Consider the following 25,457-nt stretch of genomic DNA (forward strand, 5'->3'; position numbering starts at 1 on the left):
ATAGTCAGTGACCTCACTATTGATATTTGCTCACTACACTGGTTGCTACTACTGTATCACTTTGATGGTTTTCAGATTTAAACAAACGTAATCATCATTTTATCAAATATTTGATTCCCTATAAGACCAGTATCAGACTATCAAATATTTTTTAAAAGATAACCTATTACAATTTGTAAATCAAATCATGAACTCTACATAACCTCTGGACTGTTTATTTTATTGAGTTTAAAAGCAGTTTTGGGTTAATGCCTGTTGTTTTCACCTGGAATGTATCTATTGTCAATGAATAAATAAATGAAGAAATAAATAAATTACGCCATTAAAAATCTGTTATAGAATTTTTTATAGACTGGTGGATCCTTTATTCAGTTTATTGAAGTTTTCCAGTTTATTTATGGTTATTTTGATATTTCGTGAGACTGGACTCCCCATTTATGTTATCAATTTCTAATTATTGTCCTGCTTTTTAATCTGTCACTGTTGTTGTAACTGTGTATCACTAAGTAGTCCTTACTGCCATCAATTTATTGCTACACCCACCAACCATTATTTATTGGATTTGTTTGTGTGATCAGTGACATTAATAGATGTTGTTGTGTTGTGATGATCAGGAAACAGCAGTGAGCGTGGAGGTGAGTTCGCTGGAACTGTTCGTTCACTACGTGCAACTGATCCCTGGCGTGTCGCTGTCGGAGAGTTGGCCCTCCCTGCTGGCCCTGCTCAGGGAAGGACCCTCGCTCTCCCCTCCCGCCCAGTTCCTCCTCCTCTCGGCCCTTAGTCAGTTTGTGCACCGCTGTCCGCCACTCCAGGACAAAAAGGACCAGAAGGACTTGCAGGATATCACCGCACGGGTGAGGATACTGCAGTCACATTCACTTCATACTGTCAGCTTTCCTTTCAAAAAACATCAATGTGTCCTATCCAAGCAATATTGACATTTTAAAGTCCATCACACACTAAATCTACGTTTAAGAGATTTGTTGTATATCTTCTTGTTGTATAGATTTGACAAATCCATATACCCCTTTTGAGGGCTCTTAGGAAGTCAGTGGATGAGATGAAATGAAATATCAATTACTTGAACTTTTAATAGTATTATTTTATACCTTATTCAGTAATTTAAAAAAAATGTTGTTTGTTTTTCAGTTGGTGGAGTCCTGTTCGCAAATAGCGGGCGCATGCCTAGAGCAGACCACCTGGCTGAGACGCAACCTCGCCGTTAAAGAGGACGACTTTGTGCCCCAACAAGATAAGGATGTCGACAAATGTGAGTTCATTCCATTCATTCATTCATTCATTCATCTCTTTTGATTTTCATTCATTTTTCAACACTAGTAAGTTATTGGTCTACTATTCTCCATTCAAATATATTACACCTTACGATAATCTTAAATTTCAAGGATACCCGACTATAGTATTGATGAAATGGAATAAATTGCTAGAATTATTTATTAAAATGCTGTTTTACCAAGTTAATGATGGCTGATAATTGTAGATATCGATTTCTCAATCCAAAATTGGTAATTGAATGGATCAAAGATAAGAATATTTGTCAAATGTCTTGTTTACCAAGGTAATGAGATTATCTCATTAGTAGTCTAGATTTATTCATCCAAAATTGATTGAATGGATCAAAATAATATTTTCTTCAAATGTCTTGTTTGCTAATAGAATGATGGTCAAATAAAAAAAAAATATCAGATAACAATATTCATCTATTGTGGCTGTATCATGAGTATTACGAGTAATGTTATGAAACTGGCAAATTTTATTCTATTTTTTTTGAAAAAAATCAATAAAAACTTGTGAACTCAGTTTGACAGGAGCACTCCATTCAATACAAATTTTATTATCACTTTAATTGTCAAGTTTATGATTTATTGAATTTGCAATGTAACACGTCCCTCATCAATTGTTCGATCATGCGATTTCTCTCGATATTTGTTATAAACTTTGTATCACTAGTTCATTGATTTGCCTCATAAGTTATTTCCAATTTGACTTACATAATTCGAAATATCAAGCATAATTTATTTTTATACTTTATGCTAACATAATAGAATAGTTTTGGCTCACCTAATGCATTTTGTTCAGATTGGATATAAATATCATAAAATGTTATTTTTGTTCTATTACTATTTTCATTCTCTCTGCCGATAATGTTATTAACTTTGTCCGTTATTTCTATTGTTTGTATTCATCTATTTGTGTGTAAACTATTCTATGTACGTTGCATGTTCTCCTCCATCACTGCTAATCCATGTTTTTCATATCACCGCTAAACCTTCCTCTGCTAGTATAACTAAATATTTTGGGTTAGGGTTGCATTTTCAACTGTCCGCTTTTTTAGTATAATTATCTACTATTTGTGTGTGAATGTGTCAATACTTTTATTCTATTGCAGCTGCTTACATGTGATCTAGGTGTAGATTTCTTAAAATCTAATATTAGTATTAATACTATCTAGTGAAACATTGCACAACATCTTCAATTTTATTACCCAGCCTTCAAGCAATCAATTTGTGACTAAAAGTGTGTAACTAGTAACAGATTTTCGAATGAAATTCAAACAAAATTTATAATAACTACTAAAGAAGATATCAATCGTCCTGACTCAGTTCAAATTTGAACACTGATTGGAGCTTTGAACAAGAAAATTGATTATGACCTTATGAAACAATGATCGCCTTTACATATAAATGTCAGAACATTGTTCCCGAAACAGTAACATTTGTTTCGAATGATCAAAAAAGATAAAATAGTTGTAGAAATTGTGTTCTTGTGGAATGGAATAATTTGATTAGCATTTATAGAATAGAGCATTGTAGTGGTTATTATTGATGTTTCGTGGATAGATTTCGCGTTGAAGTATCTGTATTGTAGTGAATATTATGTTGTGCCAGATATCCGTATTGAACAAAACGACGTGAAATCTCTCACTTACAAAAAAAATTATTTACTAACTTCGGTTGCCAGACCATTATCAAGCAGCAGAATGAATAGATTACTTGTTTATTGTGTAACAGCCAATCATATTGTTACATTTACAATATAATATATTCTGATGCTCGATGTCTAAGTTTTCAGTTTACTAGAGGTTGATAAAGGTGGTTGTGACAATTTCAATTATAATTATTTTCAATATCAAGTTTTTTCTGGTGAATTTTGACTTTGATTTGAGAGATTGGAAGTGATTATCATTCTTCAAACATTAAATAATTTTTTAAGTTCATCTCAATTTGAATTGTATTCAGCTATATTCAATTCAAATTATTGTAACATTCTGAGTGTGGATAAATAAAAAACTGTCGTCTCTGTCTTAGTATCTCTGAGGAAGTAACGAAATTTAAAAATTTCTGTTTCCGTTAGGTAAATGAATATTGAAAATTTTAATGAACGTATCCGTAAAATTCATTAGTAGATGAAACTAGTATATCTATGTGAATATACACTTGTCAAATAATTCATTGTGTTCAATGTAATGTTTTGATCATATTCACTGTTTTACATACAGTATCACGAACTTATTGCTTTCATAGATTTTACTAAAACTGTGTAAAGAAGCAAACCTGTTGGAAAAGGTTCTAGTTTTAAGTCAAGCTAAAACTAGTAATTAAGCTTAATTTTGGTTGTGGGTTGTATACTTGTATATAGAAATAGTATTTTCTAAACACAATTTTTGATGTGTGAATTTACCTGACATCTCTACTTTTTGGCTTGACTAACATGATAATATCTTCATCTTGTTCTTATTGGAAAACAATGGCTTTTTGTTTTTTTAGTGCCGTTTGCACAGTCACAGTTCAAACTAAATTTCATTTAAAAGTGGATTAAATCCGTATCAAGTCTCGTTTGATATAATGTGTTTCATTTTGAGTCTAAACTACCAACTGATTTAATTTCGTTTAAGCTTTGATTGTGCAAACGGCCCTTAGTGTGTATAAGCCTAGAGAAACAATAGCGTAAGTTTCTCTTAGACAACAATTGAATGGGAAGTGAATATTTTCGAAGTCTATGGCTACTCAATATGAGGATAAAACTATTAATTATTACCAGCCTTTGATTGAGGAAACGAATTGACTTGTAAAAATATTGCTTTTTATGTATCCATGCTATTGCAAAAGATCAATTTCAATATAAGTCATGCAGAATTATATAAATTTCACAAAATTATATTGTGAGTTTTTTAAGATTTAAAACTAATTATTTCACGCATCTTAATGGATAATTTTTTATTTTCAAAGAATACCATAAAACATTATTTTCCTTGATATCCTTCAAGTAGTTCAGTGCTTGATCTCTTTGAATAGTTTACGGACGTATTAGAGAAATTATTGGAGAATTTCTCCCTCTTGTAAAATGAACTTGAAAATTTTATTTGTTCATTTTTTAATACTGCTATTGTCTCTTCTCATCAGGAATCTTGAATACTCCTTGTTCAACTATTATTCACTCTTGTTATTATTCATATACTCTTTTTTTATTCAAGTAGTATATGATAAAATCATTTTGTAAAACGTGTGATATTATAAACGATGTTTAATAGTTGGTAGTCTCCAAATAACTTGGCAGCAATCACGATCAATTTCAACACTCATCTCTGCACTGATCAATATGTATGATAACCATTTTCAATGTTGCATTCTTATTCATAATAAAAATGTAATGAACACATGCAGAAACGTGTATTATATGTAGAAGCAAATGCATCTCGTGAAGGACATCAGTAATAATTATTGTGGAAATCGTTACTAATAGTATAAAGTATTGACTATTGAGAAAAAAATTGCAAATGAACTTTCAACTTATCATTCATTATGTTACCCAATATGTATATAGTTTCAAGTGTTATAATACGAAACGTTATACTTGACTGTATTGTCTCTGAAGATTCTCACTGGAAACGGCAACATTCACATGAGAGCCGCTCTCTTAAAAATTACAATTCTTGGATACCATTGATTTAGTTCTGTAAACAGAAACTTCTTACTAAGGCCTTCTTAACAAGGCTCCGAATCAGTATTGTTACTTAGAAATAATGTTCACATAATATATTTGAAGGTGTTTTTGTAAATTTGTCAAGAAAATATTCTATGAGACAGTTCTGGGAATATTCGTAGAAACTTATGGTTTTGGGAATCTTATGTAATATTATTTTCTAAAAATTTTCAATTATCGAGTAGGGAGAAATAAATCTGCGAATGGTTACTAAAAGTGTCATCGTTTTATTTTTTAAATTTATAATCTACGGTCAAGAATAAAGTTACTGAATGTGAAATCATAAAAAATGTCCATGCTCCCCACTCATATTTATGTAGTTCGTTGTAATATTGCTTACAATAATTTATTATTTCCTGTCATACAGAAAATAATCGCATGGTATTGGATAAGACTATCATTCTTTCAAATACGTGGAAGGAAATTTCATATAAATTTTTGTTTACACATTTATGAGCAAATATTTATAGAATAAGATATCTTTCATTAGATACTATGTACTGTAATTAATGAATTAATGTGGAAGAAAATATTTTTTGAAATGGTGGAATACTCACTTGAAAATCTGTATGGGATAAGGTTGTTTATAATGGAATTATATGTTTTAAAACAGGTTGAAGGAAACATTAATGGGAATGGTTGCTTACGTACTTGGAACTCTGTATGGAATAAGGTTGCGCTTCATATGACTATTATGGCTTGGTTGCTTTCTTGAGAAAAAATCACATAGAGGGGGTTTTTATAATGAAAACCAAGCTCTAAATATGAAGAAAATATCCTTGGAATGACTGCTTACTCTTGCTTACTGTGCGTTTCTATGGGGGAATCTTGTTCATTCTGGGCTACTTTATTGAAAGATGTAATCACAAATCGTTATACATAATCATAATATGGTACATGGAATAAAATTATTTGAAAAGGAAATAGCGTAGGCTAATTTATGTGGAGGGGAAATTTTCCTTGGAAATGGTCGCTTATTTACTTTTCTCTAAGGAAATCTTGTTATTCTTGGCTCGGTGGAAGAAAAATGGCAAATGATTGAGAAGAGTTGTAATGAATGGATTGTTGCATCCAGATGAAGAACTGGACGCAGATACGTTGACCGACTACGACCGAGAATGGCCGAGTCTGTCCGAAGAAAAGCTCTCGTCACCGGAAAAATCATCGGGAAAATCGTCCTCCTCTCGAAACAAGTCGAAACTGAAACGTGTGACGAAGAAAATCCGACAGGACGCGGAAAAACTGCAGATCAAAGCATTGCACCAGTGGTTTATGCGAGCCTTTGTTCATGAAAATTCAAATTTTGCGCTCGATTCGTCGGCTGAGTCGTTGCGAAGTGAGTAGTAGTTTCTCTCTCTCGTAATTGTAAAATAGTAATTTGAAACTAATAATACTAGAGTAGGACTCAAACTGTACTAGTGTAGTTAGCGCTTGCAAACTAAACTCAGCATCATCATTATCGACTTCATGATCGCCATAATTGCATCATCACCATCATTACCACCATCTTCATCATCATGATCATCTGCTGGAATGTGGGACTGAAATAGTATAACATATTATTATTATTACTGTAGATGTTTCAGTCACTAGAAAAGGCTTGGATTTGCTACCTATAATGGAAGGCAGCACCTTATGATGGGGACCGAGCTTTTTCTCGTTACTGAACCATCTATTCTGTACTTTAAACTGGGGTACCAAAGTATCTTGAATCGAGATTGTAATAATCTATCTAGCACTACTGATCTTGGATCAAATTTGATTTCGCTTGGTGAAACCCGGCATAATTCCTGGTGTTTACGTCTCCAGTAGAGTTCTGTTACTGGAGGCAGTAAATTATAGTTATTGGAGGCAAGTTACTGAAAGCATGTTACTTGAACCGTGAGGACACATAATTGAAAAGTTTACATATTACAGGTTCAAATAAGTGTCCACACGGTTCAAAATACATGCTTCCGGTAACTGTGTCTGGTAACTAGATCGTCTACTGGAATCTTGAAGAGCAGGCATGAGTGGTTAATTCACAGATTGTGGTGGAGGAGTAGCTGGAGAATTTTGGGGATTTTTGATGGTCGGCCAGGACCATACCTTTACAAGGGAGTAAAGTGTTACACTTGCACTAGCAAAAAGTGTTTTAATAAATAAACCTTTTCACAAAATGTAAAAAGGATTGAAACGATTTATAAAGATTTATAGTCGTTGGTTCAAATATCCGTTGCAGCACCAGAAATATCGATAACTGTTTTTGATAAACGATAATAGCATAGCCACCTCTAATACAAGGCCGCGACCTACGATATTGCAACGTCGCAGTGTAGGCCTACAATCTAATACATGATTGGTGAAAAGATCAGCTGGTATTTTAAAAACTGTTTTTAAAATTAGAGGTGGCTATGATAATAGTCATCAGCTCGAGTTATACATACACTAATTTAGACATGTAGCTTTTACTGCCATGCTTGTCAACAGTATACGTTTAACTAAGTATATTTAAACATACAACTATATTGAACATCTTTTATCAAATCAGTCTCAAAATATTTAATTATAATAGTATAATCTTCATTCAATACCGCTTTTGAACAGTCAAGCCCCGTTATTTATCTACATTTAATCTGTAGAATATATATTTTATCAATAAATACATCAATCATTATGCCACCCCCTCACCTTTAAAATGGAAAGTTGACAAGGTATTGTTGAGATAACCAACCCTATGATATTTTTTTGCAACTAACCTACAGCAGTCAGACACAGATTTAACACATCGGCCTATGCTGCACATGCTGCCAAGTTATATGAATTAGCTTGTATTTTTGAAATATTACTAAGCTGATAATGGGTTCAAATTCAACACGTCCGCGTATTCTCTACAGTCTGCCAAGTTTCATGTGTTGGGTTGTATTTTAGAAAATAGTTCTGTTGAGTTGACAATAGGTTATTATATTGAAGTATTGAAGATTATTGGCAATTTAGCACTCTCGTCTATTCTCTTAATGTACACACTGACTATTTATATGGATTGGGTTATATTGTTGAAATATCACTATTGAGTTGCCAATTGAATAGGTTCATATGTAGCACTACGTTCTTATATGCTCTATACACTGCCAAGTTGAATGAATTGGGTTGTATTGTTGGAAAATATTGTAATCTAGTTAACTGCTCAATTATACGGTTAGATTTGTGTGAAACAATACTATTCAGAGGAATGAATAATTATCTTATATTATTGATAAAATGACGAAAGATAGTATACATGATTAAAAATATCAATTCATTAATACTAATTGATTTAGTTTATACTTACACTACTTACACATGAATAAAACATATTTCATTTTAATTTATTCAATTTTCTTGATTGAGTGACTAATATCGAAATTATGATTATGATACCACTATTTGCCTTTTTTAACCTCAAATAAAAAAAGAGAAATGTTGACATTACAGAAAACCGAAGAAGATGAAATTTAGAATTGTTATTGTTTGTATACATAACAAAGGTTCATTAGCTAGTCATTTATAGTAGTAATATGAATGCCGAGTAATAGTATAGTAGTAATCAGAGTAATAGACGAGCCAGTATCTGCATGAGTAAAAGAAAGGCAGAGTAGTTAATGCTTTTGTCGAACTAATTAGATTTAGTGAATTGAAGTTTGAGTAAATTTTATTTAATAGCTGATATAATTAATCTAATTGAAAAAATGAACTTTCTATCAGAAAGCGTTTTATTAGAGCTGGATAAAAATTGAGAGAACCGTGCTAAAACCAATTTAATGAAGAGAACCCAATCGAGTACAACAATAAAAATACTAATACAAAACAATTTTAAAAGTACTCGTTATATTGTTTTGAAAAGGTTATGCTTTGTTTTAAAATATCCTCAGGAATTCTACGATCATAAGTCAATTATTATCCGAAATATAGGTGTATTTTTCTTTATGTTTATTGGACTGTTGATTTGCATTGATGATGTATTCTTTGTTCATTTGTGCTTATATCTAGGCTAGTTTCAAACAGCTATTTCAATTCCATCATCACTGGCATGCTGTTAATTATGGCAGCTATACTATACATTTGCACCAAATAAGAGTATAACGATTAGTGATCCAATGAATTTTCTTGGTAGGAGAGAGGACAAAATTTATTGAATTTCATTCATAAACACTCAGTTATGGTAAAACACTATTCCCGTATAGCACTGAATTTCCCCTGATACATCTTCCGACCTCGGAAGACGGTTCACTAATGGTTGAACGGTTGGTGCGAATGACAAGTGGAGCGGCCATAATTAACAACATGTCAGTGATGATGGAATAAAAAAACAGCAGTTTGAAACTATCCTAGATGTAAGCACAAATAAGCAAAGAACCTATCATTAATGCAAATTAACAGTGCTAACAACATGAACAGAAATACACCTACATGGTGGATAATAATTCACTCACCCTCGTACATTAACGAAAAAATCTGGTGTGGCGCACTCACACAACTTTCCTTGCCGTTATGAAAATTGATCACCTGACGCTAGTGTTCCCGCGCATCTCAAGTCTACTATTCAAAGATTTGAGCCAGCTGATGACAAGGTAATAACGCTGGAGACACACATGAGGTCTGCTATCTCTTCATAGTGAATGATTTAATAGAATCAACAATAATTTGCAATTGAATAATCACATTTTCTCGCATTTAAAGCTTATTTTCAATTTTAGGTGGAAATGTTACTGAACATTAATTGTAGAGATTTTCATGCTTAATCTACTCCACTTGATTTTTTCTGTTTAAATTGTATCTGAAGCCTGATAATTGGGAATCTAAAATCGAACTTTGCATTGATGGGGCGGAGCTCCTGAAATTTTTACAGATATGAGACTTATGGCAGTTGATAGAGCTTATCGATGACTATTTTAGGTATGAATATGATCAAAATCGTTGGAGCCGTTCCCGAGAAAATCACGAAAAACCCTGTTTTTGACAACATTTTACCCGCCATCTTGAATTGCATTTGATCGAAATTGTTCGTGTCGGATCCTTATAGTGAAAGGACCTTAAGTTCCAAATTTCAAGTCATTCCGTTAATTGGGAGATGAGATATCGTGTACACAGACGCACATACACACACACACACACACACAACACACACACACACACACACACACACACCACACACACACACACACACACACACACACACACACACACCACACACACACACACACACACACACACACACACACAACACACACACACACACACACACGTTGATAAAATAGGAATTCTGTATCATCAGATTTGGGCTCTTTTTCATAACAATTCAGAAGTTGTGTATTTCAAAAGAAATGCCCCCTTACACCATACAGAAGAAATACTTACATCATACATGGATGGTATGACAAACTATCTGATAATTTCTTACGTCAAGTGTGTGGGAGCTCTTTCCATCATTACAGCACTTCTGAATTTGTATGCAGGGGGCCAAAGGACAGGAATAAAACAGAAAATATAGTAGCAAATAACAAAATAAAGCATTTTCAAAAAGAATTTGCAATATTACAAAAATTGAGACCTTTTATTTGTGATAATGAAAGAAATGTGTATCATGGACACTTTCAATACAAAGGCAGGATTCACATGATTCTATATTCAAGTTTTGAAATAAAGGCATAGGTTGAATTAAAAGGCATTAGGTCGAATTGAAGGATAGGTTGTTGAAATCTTCTTTTTACAGAACTGAATTTGAAGAAAACTTTCCACTCAGTAATGATTCTCCTAGGAGAGAGAGATTAAAAATGGAACTTAATTAAAATTATCTTTTCCTACAGTTACGTTGAAAAGTGGCCATTGCTGCACTGATTACAGAACACAAAGAATCACTTTTCCGCTCTAGTGCGGGAAAAATTTTTCTGCACTTCAGATTTGCAACATGGCAATGCAAATACTTAGTAGGTTATATGGAGCAACAGTGCAGCAAAATCAAAATGAAGTTGGTAACAGTGACTGGGCTGCTATAGTGAGCAGAGGTGCAACCAAGCACAACGAGCAAATTATTAAGTATATATTATAACCAAGGACAACATTTTTATTCAATTTGACAATAAAATAATTAAGGTTTTTATCAATAATAAAATTACACAGAAAAACATTTGATGCATTTCAGGCAATTTTACTCATAATTACCCACTTTTCATATTCAATGGTAACTGTAGGAAAAACTTAATGTGAAATACGTGCGCAAAGTTCCTCTGCTGCACTCAACAAACCATTCCGCCCTCGCCTACGGCTCGGGCGTAAACGTTTCTTTCGGTGCAGCAAACTGTCACTTTGCGCACTAGTTGCACAAATAACTATTCTACAGAGGTAATCTAGAGAAAACTGATGAGTAATATCCCAGAATGAAAAACTTGAGAAAATCTTAATGCTTGTGAATTGCTCTAAGTATTATAAATGTCATGTATCCGGAATAATTGTTTTTCAATAATCCTGTTGAGTAACCCAAGCACCAGTGTCAGCAATAAAGGTATCAACAGGTTTTAATATATTATGTATTTCCAAATTACTTTTTTATTATCATGTATCAAATTTCAAGTATGTACTGTTGTTTCTGCTGTTAATTATTTTCTTCTTTCATTATTCTATGTATGGTTCAGACTGAGGAAAACCTTGATACAGAAGCGGCGTAATGGCTGCTTAGCTTTTTTTCGTAACTGAACCATATTTATATATTCATTTCTTTTCACTTTTTAATATTATGGTCGGGGTCAATTGAATTGAAAGACTTGAACTTTTAATAACCACTAACCTATTATTAATTTACTAATTTTAACTGTTAGACCATATCAATGTCTTGACTGAATTATTATCTTGAGAGCTCATTGAATTCATTATCCCTTAACATTTAATGGAAATCGTCGTAGTATCTTCACCATTTTAAATTAAGCAGTACTAATTAATATTTAATTTTTATTCAAGACAAAATGTTATGATGTTTTAAATTCTGTGCTGACACCACTATAGAAAGCTAGTAAACCGCTCTTTGTTGTGTATGGGTTGTGTATGGTCTGTCTACTTGAATGTTGCTTGTATTAAACTGTATGATGATAATTTTGCTATGATAATAACGGTATATTTTAATTTAATAATTATCCAGTAACTGTTTGACTAGACTGTTTAATTCCTTGATAACTGTTTCAAACCGATAAGTGTGTTTATGTATCCAGTGTAACCAATCGTGTTTTGAACATTAAAACCAGCTGCGTTGGACATGAACTTATTCCGCATCCACATGTTGGCCCAATGAAGGCCAATGACGACCAGCGCCAGTGTGTGGATGGCTGGCCTTGATTGGGCACTGGTCAGTGACTGGGTCATCATTTGGACTAGCCATTTCATAACTTATATTGATTGAAGACTTTCCTATCGCCTGCTGGTCAGTGAAATGAACTTTGCCTCTTGTTGGTGTAATGCAGTGTAACCAACTGTGTTGTGTGTTGCCCAGATGGGAGCGGGAGTTGTTCGGCGGCGCAATACAGTGTTGCCGCGCAGACTGTGTTGGCTCAACTGTTGGCACCACTGCTCGATGTCAGCTACGGCAGTCAGGAGAAGGAACGGGTGGTCAACCTGCTCACCACCATCATGTACAACGTCACGCCCTATCTCAAGAACCACTCGTGAGTATATTCTTATCAAAAATTGATCATAGAAATGTCATTTCAAAAATTATTGGAATGTTTGCTCTTACATGTTCCATGAAACTCCCATAACACTGTTGATCATTGAGCCTGTTAATCTTTCCCACAAGAGATTGTACTTATTGTAATTTATAAATGATTGAATATAAATAAATAAAACACTGATGCCCAGTTTCAACAACCTTCGTCAAGGCATTTGAACATGGTTAAATTCTATCCGATAATCAAATCAGCAATAACTCGTTCCACCAACACCAGTTACGTTCAACAACGGTCAAACCAATGGTTAAGTTTGAATGCCGCCGAACGGGCGATCAAATCATTTGAACACGGTCTAAAGACTGGTTCGATCAATTTCCTTGCTTGTTTGTGGGTTATATTTTGACGCAATGAAAAATTTCAACGTTTTTAGTGCGATTGAATTTAGTTGTAGTAAGTTATTTATTAGGTTCGTTCTCGGAATCTTTTCATTAGTAAATTATTATAGTATAGAAAATAAAGGAAGATTTTGAAAAAGATTTGCTTTACTCTTTTATTACACAGTAGGCCTATATTATTCAATCCTTAGATCAACTTTGCTGCTTCAATGTATCTCATTATAATTGGAATGTTCTTTTGTTCATTAAAAAATTGTAAAAATTGATGATGATTTGTAAATCTCTTAGTACGAGAGTATTCAATTCATATTAATTTGAAATATTATTATAAATTATTTTATAGATGTGTGACTATACAAAACGTCTGTGCCAGCGGCACAAGAATAAGAAGGGGCCCAGGGGGCCCGCCCCGAAATAATGAATATGAAGAAAATCAGTACAGTAATTACATAAAAAAGTACAGTAATCTGAATTTTTGACGGCCTGACGGTAAAGTAAAAAGGGCATTCAGTGCAAATTACCCTCTGAATATGAGCAGCAAAACTGATATTAAGTACCTATCATGGGTTGTTACTATATTTACAATATTACAGCATTTAATTTGGACTTTTGTTTAATAATAATTATTAATTCATTAGCATTAGAATAATTGCAATATCTCAGTAATTTCCATCCATTAAAATCAGATGTAGCCAATAGCAAGCCAGCAAACGTGTTGGACAACTTCAGAAAAGTACAGCTACAAGAATTGACCATGTTCAAATTTGACCGACGGAGTTTTGATCAATCCCGAGGTTGTTGGAAAAGTTGTATATTTGAAAAAGTAATTAAATTTTGACTATGGTCTAGTTGACCATGGCTAGGCTATATTTGATCAAGGTTGGTGAAACCGGACATGAGAATCACTCTTTTAATACAGATGAGTCTGTTTCATGAAGTTTCTTAGAAGTTCATTGCTTTGAGTTAATCAGCTGACAGTGATTGTTTCAGAGTGAGTCAAATGTTGAAGATTTCTAAAGCTTTGAGGCAGATATATCTCACTGAGGTGTTTGCTCAACAATCTAAATTAGCATATCTGATTCGTGTTCCACAAGAGTGATCATAAAGTATCGAACATTTCTATGGAAATATTCACTTGGAAGAAGCGTTCGATAAGTTTCTCTTGTTCAGTAGAGAGTGAAGAGCTTATAATTTGATCGATTGTTTTCTCGGGCCACTATTGTATTTCGAATGGACACTTTCAGCCGTCGGTCCCGGCTGCCTTGAGACAGTTTTCACGTCAGAAGCACTGAAATTAAGTAATTGCGACCGTAGTACTTTGACTAGGACCTGCACCAGCTAGCTCATTTACCAGTAAACTATAGGCCTACTATTTATCGAATAATAGTTGGACTGGTGGCATAAATGATGTGCACAGCAATAGTGCACAAATTTTGCCAAACTTGATACATGGTTGAACCAAGCTGAATAAGGCCATCTACATCGATTGATCATAGATGGCCTTTGCACATTTGTTGCAAAAATAGTGATAATCAATAAGATTAGGTCTGAGAGGACTCAAAATTTGAATTCCAAAAATTATAATTCAAATCTGAAATCACAATAGGCCTACTCCATTACTTCTTCTCTATCTCCATTTCCATAGGTTTGTGGATCCATAGCGATCTAGGTTTTGATCATAGTAAAAATCGGATGATAATTTTTGCATCTGGACAGTAGGCTTGAAGGATGATTAGAATTCTTTGAACTGTACAAGCGCCAGCAATATGTGAAACTGATATAACTCACATATTCACATTTATTCACTCTATCAATTGAAAGAGGGATTGTTTCAGGTTGTACCATTCTTTCAGTATAGTAATTATTGTGTTATATTCCTCATGTATAGTGTGTTTTTAATAATTCTTTGAAGAAGGCCTTCGATGATTTATTTATCATTGGAACACAATGATGTTCAACTGTTCTTTGTAAAAATTCTGTGCTGTGTTAAATGAATCATATTATTTCATCTTGATGTACATGAAAGGAATATTCACATTGTTTAATTCCGATTTCATGGAAATTAAAAGTATTCGATTTGTTGTGTTTGTGTTGCATTGCAGGCAACGCAACGCGGCCAGCTTCTTTGCGTGTTCTCAGCTGTTGGCAAGCCTGTCGTCGTTCCAGTACACGCGCAAGGCGTGGAAGAAGGACGCCATGGATCTGCTCCTGGACTCGGCTCTCTTCCAGATGGAGGCGCGCTCGCTCACCCACTGGCGGCAAACTGTCGACAACCTCATGTCCCAGGACACAAACACCTTCCGCGATCTCCTCGGTACTTGTCAACATTCATTCAAAATAACTGATTTAATGCTCATTTATCAACTCAATTTTAGCGATGATTGTTATTGTAAAAATAAAGATAAAGAATTCAATAATTTGATTGTATGAGAAGAGATTTTGTGATATTTTTCCATAATTGAAAGAATAAGACGTTGACGCTTACTATGATATAGTGTTATTGACAACATCAACGTCTTATTCTTTCAATGATAAAGAATTCAAGTTCTTATTCCATCCACTTGAGAAGTAATTTAAATATGGATAACTTGAGTGACCTACTTTATCTTCTACTATAATATAATAAGAGTTCCGCGATCTGCTCGGTACTTATCGAAATACAGTTTTTGAAAATAAGTAATATAATTTACATTAATTATCAATTCAAATTTAATTACAAGTGTTATTTTATAAATTAATAATTCAATTCTTAATCCATCCACTTGATGTAAGTAATTTAAATATGGGTAACCTGAGTGACCTACTCTACAATTTATCTTCTTCTATAATATGATTAGAAAAGCTTTGGGTCAGTTGTTTGACGTAACATCACACCTGAATGCAAACATGATTACCTTGAAACTTTTATCAAACATACATTCGGAATTTACCGAGATGGTTATAAATTGAGTGCCTCCATACTGAGAGATTTCAATTTGTCTAATGTATGAACATAACCTAAAAGGTTCGGTTCAATTAAAGGTAAAAGGAAAGGTTAGGGAGGTTAGGTTTTGGCTCTTAAATAGCAATATGTTGATATTATTTAAAATTTGTTGATAATTTTAAATAATGAAAACAAATAAAGAAAATTTTAAATATTCGCACATTTGAGATGTTGCACTCACGAATGACACCCGGTTATAGACATAATTTAATTTATTAATTCAAATTTTAATATTATTCAAATAATTAATGTTCATTTTGTATTTGAACATAGCCAACGTGCCAACAATAAAATGCTTTATTCCTCTATCCTCTAAATACTTGTCACCGTGCAGTGCTAGACTATAGAACGCTCTAAATACTTGTCACCGTGCAGTGCTAGACTATAGAACGCTCTAAATACTTGTCACCGTGCAGTGCTAGACTATAGAACGCTCTAAATACTTGTCACCGTGCAGTGCTAGACTATAGAACGGATGGTTGTCGGCTCTCACCTGCAACTTTTCTTGTTGAGAATTTTCAAATTCAATGACCTTTATCCATGTGTTTTTTTTTTTGCAAAATATAAACAATTTTTAATTGAATTTTTATGGAGATCTCTATTAAAATCTTGTCAGTTTTCATTTCCTTGATAATTTATGCCTCTAATCCTGAATCATTTTCATAGCAACTCAAAAACATAAAACACTATTCGTGGTTTTCACAGACGAAGTTTCAAGTGTTTACCACATGGTAATTTGATTCATAAGCCAATCTTCACTCTCGTCTGTAATAATTGCAGAGGACTACATTTCTTCGACAATTGTCCTACTCAAATTCACGTGACTGAATTGATTTCTTCATTGTACCTGGGGAGATCTTAATTATAAATATTTGTAACTGTTGTTTGAATTGATGAATGTATACCTAAAAATTGAACTGTAACTAAAATTTTAATTGATACATGTAGCTCATAACGCTATGTTTCAATCGAAAAAACCGTCAGGTCCACTTAAGACGTTTTGCTACTTTGTGACTGGTATCTTATCGTGACCGGATCATGTGTAGTATAATATTCACATTCCTTTATCATTCCAGTATCACTAACTTTGTGTTTTTGTTTGAAGGTCGTGTATCATTTGGTCAGGGCAACTCTTTGAGTATATTCAGCAGTAAAGAGCAGGAGTACGAACAGAGAGCACAGCTGCTGAAGCGGTTGGCATTCGTGATACTATGCAGTGAACGAGACCAGTTTCACAAGCACACGCCCGATATTCTAGGTTAGTTAGCATTATTTATGGTAGTGAAATATGTATGTAAAAATAATAGATACTCAAATTCAATGCAACATTATAGCAAATAAAATATTTCCTGTAGACAAAGCGAATTGCGAAAAAATAGTTCATAAAGTGACAAACGTATATGTACTTTGTCGATTCGAGAGATGCCGTAATTTCTTATCCGTTTGCAAAATACTGATAGTGAAGAAAATTCACAGATTGAGTAATAGCTGGGAAAAATTGAAATATATGAAATAATTGATATTTTGAAGTTATACTAGGCCTATAAGATCAACGTTACATCGATTTCGAGCAAGCTCAACAAACTTGATGTGCTCAAGAAAACGGGAAAAAACGGGATGTGCTCACATCTTCACTCCACATCTCATCAATTACAAAACAATTATTGAAGTTTAGCAGCTCATTTTATTTTAATATGATTGAATTTCAAGTTTTTCATGTTTTTATTGAAACCTTCTATCCAACACTTGAATACCATAATTAATTTCAAACTGGCAGTAACATTCCATGTGCAATTTACTTGTAAATTATCATTATTATTGACAGCATGTGTTTGGGTATTCAATGAGAGTTGTAGGCTCATCATAGAACATTTACTATGCTCTCAAATTAGTATTGATAAATAAATTCTTCAAATTTGTAATATTTTTCCTTCATTCAATTAATTAAATTTTTCCCCTCATTTTTTATTATAGAACGGTTAGCGGAAAGTCTCCGTTTACCCCAGGCAGTACCAGGCGTGCAGGCTCAGGTGTTTTTGTGCTTCCGAGTGCTCCTTCTGCGCATGTCCCCACACCACGTGACCTCCCTCTGGCCAATCATCGTCTCCGAAATGGTGCAGGTGATGCTGCACATGGAGCTCGAACTCTCCACTGATACTGACGAGTTCAGGTAAGTCATGGTGAGATTCGCTTTCAACTGTCAGTTATGAAAATCCCATTGACAGTTTGAAGTGAATGTTACGTCAGTGTGCCATGTGTTGGGTGGGTGGGTGGCTGGATTGAATACCGGGTGAGCAAATACAATCTATTCAGCTCGACTGCAATAGATAAAACTACTCTAACTCGTTTCATTCACTTTGAATTTAACCATTTTAAACGACTTTAGGTGGTCCCATTCCATTTGCATAAAACTAATATCCGTTGCATTCAATACGGACATCTCCCACAATATCACCACCAATCCAAGTCTCAAATTGTTTATTTAGAGTATAGCATGTGTGCTATCCTTCACTATTCTTAATCGTCACTATCCATGATTTGGCTGTCAGACTCATCTGAGCAACGACTATCGTACAAGAGAAAGCTGTATGCAGTCTTTGGTTTCATAAGAAAGAAGAGATTGTTTCATTTAAAAAATCAATTGAGAAAATCTGTTTAGGAATAATAGAAGATTCATGGGGTTGAATCCAATATTGCTTTGATATTCTATGTGCAAAATAACAAGCTTCTGTGAATTACATTGAAAATCATGGTATTTTGGATAAAAAATTCTTATTTATTGTTCTCTTCAAATGTGATGAGGGTTCAATAACCAAATCTCACCTGGTGTAATAGAATAAAAAATAATAAAATATTCCATCAGCCCTGAAAAGTATTATCTCTTTGATACACATAGGCAAAGCAATAATAATACTTTGATAGCCACTCATAAAGATTGTAGGCTCTCCACAAAAAAATGATCTATTATGGAACACATTATCGATTAAAAATTTATTCAAAAGGAACAGTATTTGCTTGTTGACCTATAAGAAATTATTGTTATAAAATATATTCCAGCTTGTTATCAAGTTGGCCCCTAACACGTTTTTAAAAATTTCGTCCGCACGATTAATTTATATGAAAAATGGCTAATAAATAAATATCTTTATTGACATAAAAATGCTGCTACCTGCTCATTAGTAGGAAATGTAAGGTGTGAATCTATTTCTGACGTATTATTTTCAAACGTTAAGGTTTCCTAATCTTGCACCAGATACCACGAGCTAATATCCACGAGCTTACAATTATTCATTGTGAATGAACAACTCACTATTGAATTTTGAACAGCACCTTATTAACTCTATTTGACTATAAAGTGTTTTCATTACTTCTGCTGTAATTAAGGCTTAACATAAGTGTCAATTTTATGCCAATTTCATATAAATCTATGAAGTGTTTTGAACGATTTACATAAATCTATTTCATCTATTATATTCATCTGTTTGTAAAATTAATTCCTTGTTTTTTGTGTATTGAACCACTGATAACAATCTAATGTATTGATCTAATGCATAACAATATGAATTATTACGCATTTAGGGCTTTGACAACCTTGATAAAGACAGTTAATTCATTCATAAATCATCATAACTTATTTCTTATCCCTACCTCTAGGACCATTCCTGCATATTTGACATATTCATCCGTCATTAACATCGTATGTGTTTGGAAACGCATCAACATTTAGACTAATCTTCAATCCAATGCTCCGTAGAGAAATAATAATTGAAAGCGTCTATAAGCAAGTTAACATTCAAATAAAAGTACACACAAAACAATTTAACTCTCTAAATGGTTTTGACCTATAAGAAATTATTGTTATAAAATATATTCCAGCTTGTTATCAAGTTGGCCCCTAATACGTTTTTAAAAATTTCGTCCGCACGATTAATTTATATGAAAAATGGCTAATAAATAAATATCTTTATTGACATAAAAATTCTGCTACCTGCTCATTAGTAGGAAATGTAAGGTGTGAATCTATTTCTGACGTATTATTTTCAAACGTTAAGGTTTCCTAATCTTGCACCAGATACCACGAGCTAATATCCACGAGCTTACAATTATTCATTGTGAATGAACAACTCACTATTGAATTTTGAACAGCACCTTATTAACTCTATTTGACTATAAAGTGTTTTCATTACTTCTGCTGTAATTAAGGCTTAACATAAGTGTCAATTTTATGCCAATTTCATATCAATCTATGAAGAGTTTTGTGGAACGATTTACATAAATCTATTTCATCTATTATATTCATCTGTTTGTAAAATTAATTCCTTGTTTTTTGTGTATTGAACCACTGATAACAATCTAATGTATTGATCTAATGCATAACAATATGAATTATTACGCATTTAGGGCTTTGACAACCTTGTTAATTCATTCATAAATCATCATAACTTATTTCTTATCCCTACCTCTAGGACCATTCCTGCATATTTGACATATTCATCCGTCATTAACATCGTATGTGTTTGGAAACGCATCAACATTTAGACTAATCTTCAATCCAATGCTCCGTAGAGAAATAATAATTGAAAGCGTCTATAAGCAAGTTAACATTCAAATAAAAGTACACACAAAACAATTTAACTCTCTAAATGGTTTTGACCTATATGAATATGAATTCATAACTAATGTGTTTACTGTATAATCTTTACCTTACTCTATACGTAATCTATACTCACAAATCTTTTTGGTTATATCTGTTATTTCAATTCCATGTATAACCCATAAAGTTAACAGTTTTCCATCCATATATTCTAAATTGACACGGGTTGTTTGTTTCTGTTTGTTTGTTGTGCCTCTGGATTTTGTGGGTTTGGCTTCTCTGTGCCTGATCGCTAACCGACTTGGGTGGTGACTTTGTGGCATGCTTTATGGTGCAATTGTACAGACGCAATAACAGGTCAGTAGAAATCATCTTATCACATTTTACCTTCAATATATTTTTTTCAATTTAAATGCATAGATATTGAATGATCTGGTAGTTGGTATTTAATTACTACGTTAATATTCCGAACATGAAATTGAATTATGAGTTGTGTAAATTTGGTGATCAGTTATTGCTTGGGAGGTTTTACATATTCGATTGAATTTGAATGCATGCAAAAATTAATTGCAGGGTTGGATCAACCAGTATCAGCACTAAATGATGACACCTGTTCAGTATTGTACAGTATTGTAACCATGAACTTGATTTCACGCAACTAGAGCCCAGTTGCGTGAAAACAAATCAAATCTTCAACCATCATTGAAAAGCGTGACTCGATGGAGATTAATGTTTGTAAATGGCGAAATTTAATTGGGTTAATGGATGGTAATAGTTGACTACTCTATCGATAGTAACCCAATACAATTCTCCATATCCCTTCATTAACCAGCCAACGATTCGAAACTCATTTTATATATGATTACTGTGTTCGTAATTGGTATACTTCAAGAATATATTACATACATAATATGACATTATGTGAATAAAACAACATTTAGACCCCAACTATACGGGCGGAATAGACGCACCGGAATTTCGGTCGAGTTTCCTTCGCTATTTCTTGCTTGTTACAGAACGCATAGTCTCTTATGGGTTCAGGATAAAAGAATAATGCTTCCTGTTAACAACCATAATAATTCCGTCGCATCATTTCCGCGTATAGAAGACCCCTGAAACAGTATTTTTAAGGGGCATGCGATAGAGCATCACTAACATGTTCATTCTCATCGTCTAAATGTGTACAATACTTTTTTATGTTTATGATTATTCATCAAGTATTACTACCTAAATTTTATTGATGATGATCACATAAATATCTATAATCTTTCATCTTTGAAAAATATTGTATTTTTTGCAGATTAAGTAATTCAACAATCCCTCACTTATCAGGTTCATGGTTTCGTGAGCGAACTCTTGCCTGTACAGGTATCCTATTGAGTTTACCGCTCATTACACATCGGTATATCTTCAGTATCAGTTTAGTGATGAATTATTTCAAACTGTGCCCTCAATTTGTCGTAGGAAGCCCACTACGCATTGTACAGAATGTCCCAAAAGTCAAAATGAGGAGCGATCGGTTGCATGATCTAACTGCCTCATCTAATCAATTGAACTTGTTATTTCGATTCTTCATAAATCGATTTATCTTTCCGTCTTTCCATTTCGGTCCCATTACATCAATCATAATAAGTTGAATGTATCAAATAAATAAATTAAATATCTTATTCTAACACAACCAATGAAATATTTTAATATTAAAGATATTTATAAGATATATAATATCTATAAATAATATAAGAACCGAGATCATGAAGTATACATTTTTGTCCGAGTTTGAGGACTAGCATTTTATGAACTTTGTTTTCTGAACTCTATATCAAATCAAATCAATATTGAACTTGTTATTTTTGGTACGTGAATTTCAATTATTTATCTTCGAATGGAAATAGATGATAGAACGCATTTGTTCAAATTCTAATGAATATATGATTACATATAGTTGACAGCATTTAATTTGGATTTTTGTTTTTATAATTATTTTTTAACCATAAACTATTATTATCTATTATTGAATATTATTAATAATGATAGTAATTTATTACTATCGATAATTGTTTTTCTGTATAAATCATGAGACTTTTCTTGATTTGTTTTCTCAATTCAACTATTTATATGAGTGATGAAACAATTTTGTACCTGTTTACATCTCTATTTGTTCATATATCACAGAATGGATGACTTGATATTTTCCGCTGAGTTTGGTTGTAGTTGGGTCTCAGCCGGCCCTCTTACACTTATCTATCCAATACAGTTCAACTTTAACAAATTATACTGAATAAAAAATGTGAACTACAATCAAGGAATATAAGGGAACTGGAAAAACTAAGATCTTTTATATCTTCAATAACTAGGCTACATTGTAATAATTCATTCTGTGTCCTTTTCACTTCTACACTTCTACAACATTATTATTGTGTTGTTATAATTTATGCATGAATTATTTTGATATACCTTACGACGACTGAATTTTCTTCTGTAGTCCTTAGAAGTCGCTCCAATACTTTAAATCTAGTTTCATTGAATTGACAAAGATTCTATTCAGCGTTATGTTTTGTTTCATTGAATACCAATGTTTAAAATCTCATCGACTATCTTGAGATTCTTCGAAATGAGATTTTCAATTATAATTATGAGCGTATGGCTTTCAATGGTGGGGAGACCCAAGGGAAGATTTTCAATAAGTACTTCAAAATCATATATAGCAAGTAAATGTTGTAACTCATTAGTTATAAAAAATATAATTCGATATTTTATTATTTTTTGGCAGGTATCGGTGGGCGTTTGTGGAGAGTCAAATAGTGACGGCTCATCGCGAGCAGACCAAAGTCGACTTCATCCCTCACGTGACCAGAATCGCCAGAATAATGGACAGCAAGGTGATTTATTGCTTCAAACATTCTCTTCTCAATTTTCAAGTATTTTGCATCTTATCATTATTCAATTGAGACACTAATCTTTTTCTATATTTTAGAATTCAATTCGGTTTCAATCATTTCAGTTACAGTATTGGGAGGCTGTCACATCAGCCTATACATTATATAGAATGATGGAAATGTCATGCAACCCAAACTATATCACTTATGAGGCTTGGGCTGCGCAACTTTTTGATCACTCTATATTCTTGTGTATTTATTCGTGGTGAAGCCCCTTAGGGTAGCTCCACTTTGCTAATATTGTGCTATGCTATGTTGAGCTTGTGGTCTTTCTATTTTGGGTGGTACTGTTCTAGTCCGAAGGCAAATTTCAAATCCTTCTTAATGGATAAAACTATTGATGATTGTATTGTTTTCTTTACTAGGCCTGCCTTTCTCTAAGGCCTTCCTATATGTGTAAATTTAGCAGTGAGGACAGATCGAAAAATCTAGTGGGCACTCCCCTGCAACAGTTAGAGATAGGCCGCCTGTACTTTAAATAAAATGAGTTGAAATTTTTTATAATACCAATTTGAACATCGATATTATGATATGTCACATATAAGTACATTATATATTGATATATGTCACATATTATGTTACTGTGAAATATCACTTGATTTGTGATATCGAATTGAATGAATTTGATAAAATTAGAATAATTCTCAATCGATTTTAATATCAGCTCAATTATCATTGTATGTTATCTATTACATATAATTTTGGGTATAGTTCCGGAAGTACAGTTTACATCTGGTGTATGTATTATCAATATTAAAATTATTTATAGTACATCTAAATATCAAATCACTCGTTTGTTCAGAGCCTAAAATGTTATGTTTAATAATGTTCAAGGCTGGCCACTATCGTTAAGTGGCCCGTAGACGAACAACTTGGTTGGCCACTGTTTCCCACAGACGATCAACCTGCTTTTGCCAACTTCATTTCCCGTTCAGCTCTGCTGCTGTAGCGTTTACACTCGACATTTACAGAAAATGAGCGATCTATTATCTTTTATTGAACTATACGAACTTTGTAACGAACCTGGAAGAACCTGGTTGTGAATAAATAAGGCTTTTATATAATACAACCTGGTTTTGAACAAAGAAGGCTTATGTATAATCTAACATTTAAGTTGAGAGCATATTTTCAATGTCTATGCTTTATAACAGGCTTAAGAAAAGGCTCATGAAAAAGTGTTACATTACAGGTTTACTGTTTACACAAAATTTTAATGTTTTTATAGAAGAACAACATTTAATAGAAGAACAAGAATGATTAACCGCCTTCACTTAAGAAGTTGAAGAAATAGGTACTTCAAATAAAAAATTCCTCCAACAAATTGTATGAGCTCAATAAAAAGCAAGTTATCATTTTATTTTATTCAATACTTAATTGTTACTCAGCATACAAACAAATTGTATTATGTTTTGAGATTCTGCTCCCTGATTTATTAATACTGTGATAGGTGAAAAGGCATGATTTCATGAAATAACCTGGATTTGCAACAGTAGATTCTAAATCATTGAAGAATTATAATACAGAATCATTTTAAAATCATCCTACTAGTTAACTGCCTCTCAATCATCCAACTACCTTTCAAACCTAGTTATCGTTTATTTTGTTATGAGGCCTAAAAAATGCTTTTAAGCATATTAAAATATAAAAATTTTACGGGGGGGGGTCCCTAGATCCCTTTTTCTGGGGGGATTGAATACCCCACAAACCCCCATACAATTAAGCCCACCCAAAGGTTTTGAAAGTCGGCGCCCATGAGTACTACGACACTTCAAATACTGAGGTTGTGAACTGTGTTGTCAACTTCCCCACAGATGCTCCAACATGAGGCTCCGCCCACAGACAATCAAAACTATTTGATCTCACACCAACCGTTGG

The 25,457-nt window shown here is 33.2% G+C and overlaps 1 protein-coding gene across 1 annotated transcript in view; it reads left to right on the top strand.

Moving 5' to 3' along the window:
* The window catches only part of LOC111064249 (protein dopey-1 homolog), a 126,653-nt gene that overhangs the window by 94,691 nt on the left and 6,505 nt on the right, over positions 1–25,457 (top strand). The window contains exons 32-40 of the mRNA XM_039420047.1: positions 615–854; positions 1,150–1,270; positions 6,077–6,337; positions 12,500–12,671; positions 15,172–15,383; positions 17,158–17,310; positions 18,027–18,222; positions 20,992–21,003; positions 23,417–23,525. Of these exons, the coding sequence (XP_039275981.1) occupies positions 615–854; positions 1,150–1,270; positions 6,077–6,337; positions 12,500–12,671; positions 15,172–15,383; positions 17,158–17,310; positions 18,027–18,222; positions 20,992–21,003; positions 23,417–23,525 (1,476 nt within the window). The remainder of the gene's footprint in view (positions 1–614; positions 855–1,149; positions 1,271–6,076; positions 6,338–12,499; positions 12,672–15,171; positions 15,384–17,157; positions 17,311–18,026; positions 18,223–20,991; positions 21,004–23,416; positions 23,526–25,457) is intronic.

Source organism: Nilaparvata lugens, chromosome 2 (assembly GCF_014356525.2).
Source record: "Nilaparvata lugens isolate BPH chromosome 2, ASM1435652v1, whole genome shotgun sequence".
NCBI classification, from domain to species: Eukaryota; Metazoa; Arthropoda; class Insecta; order Hemiptera; family Delphacidae; genus Nilaparvata; species Nilaparvata lugens.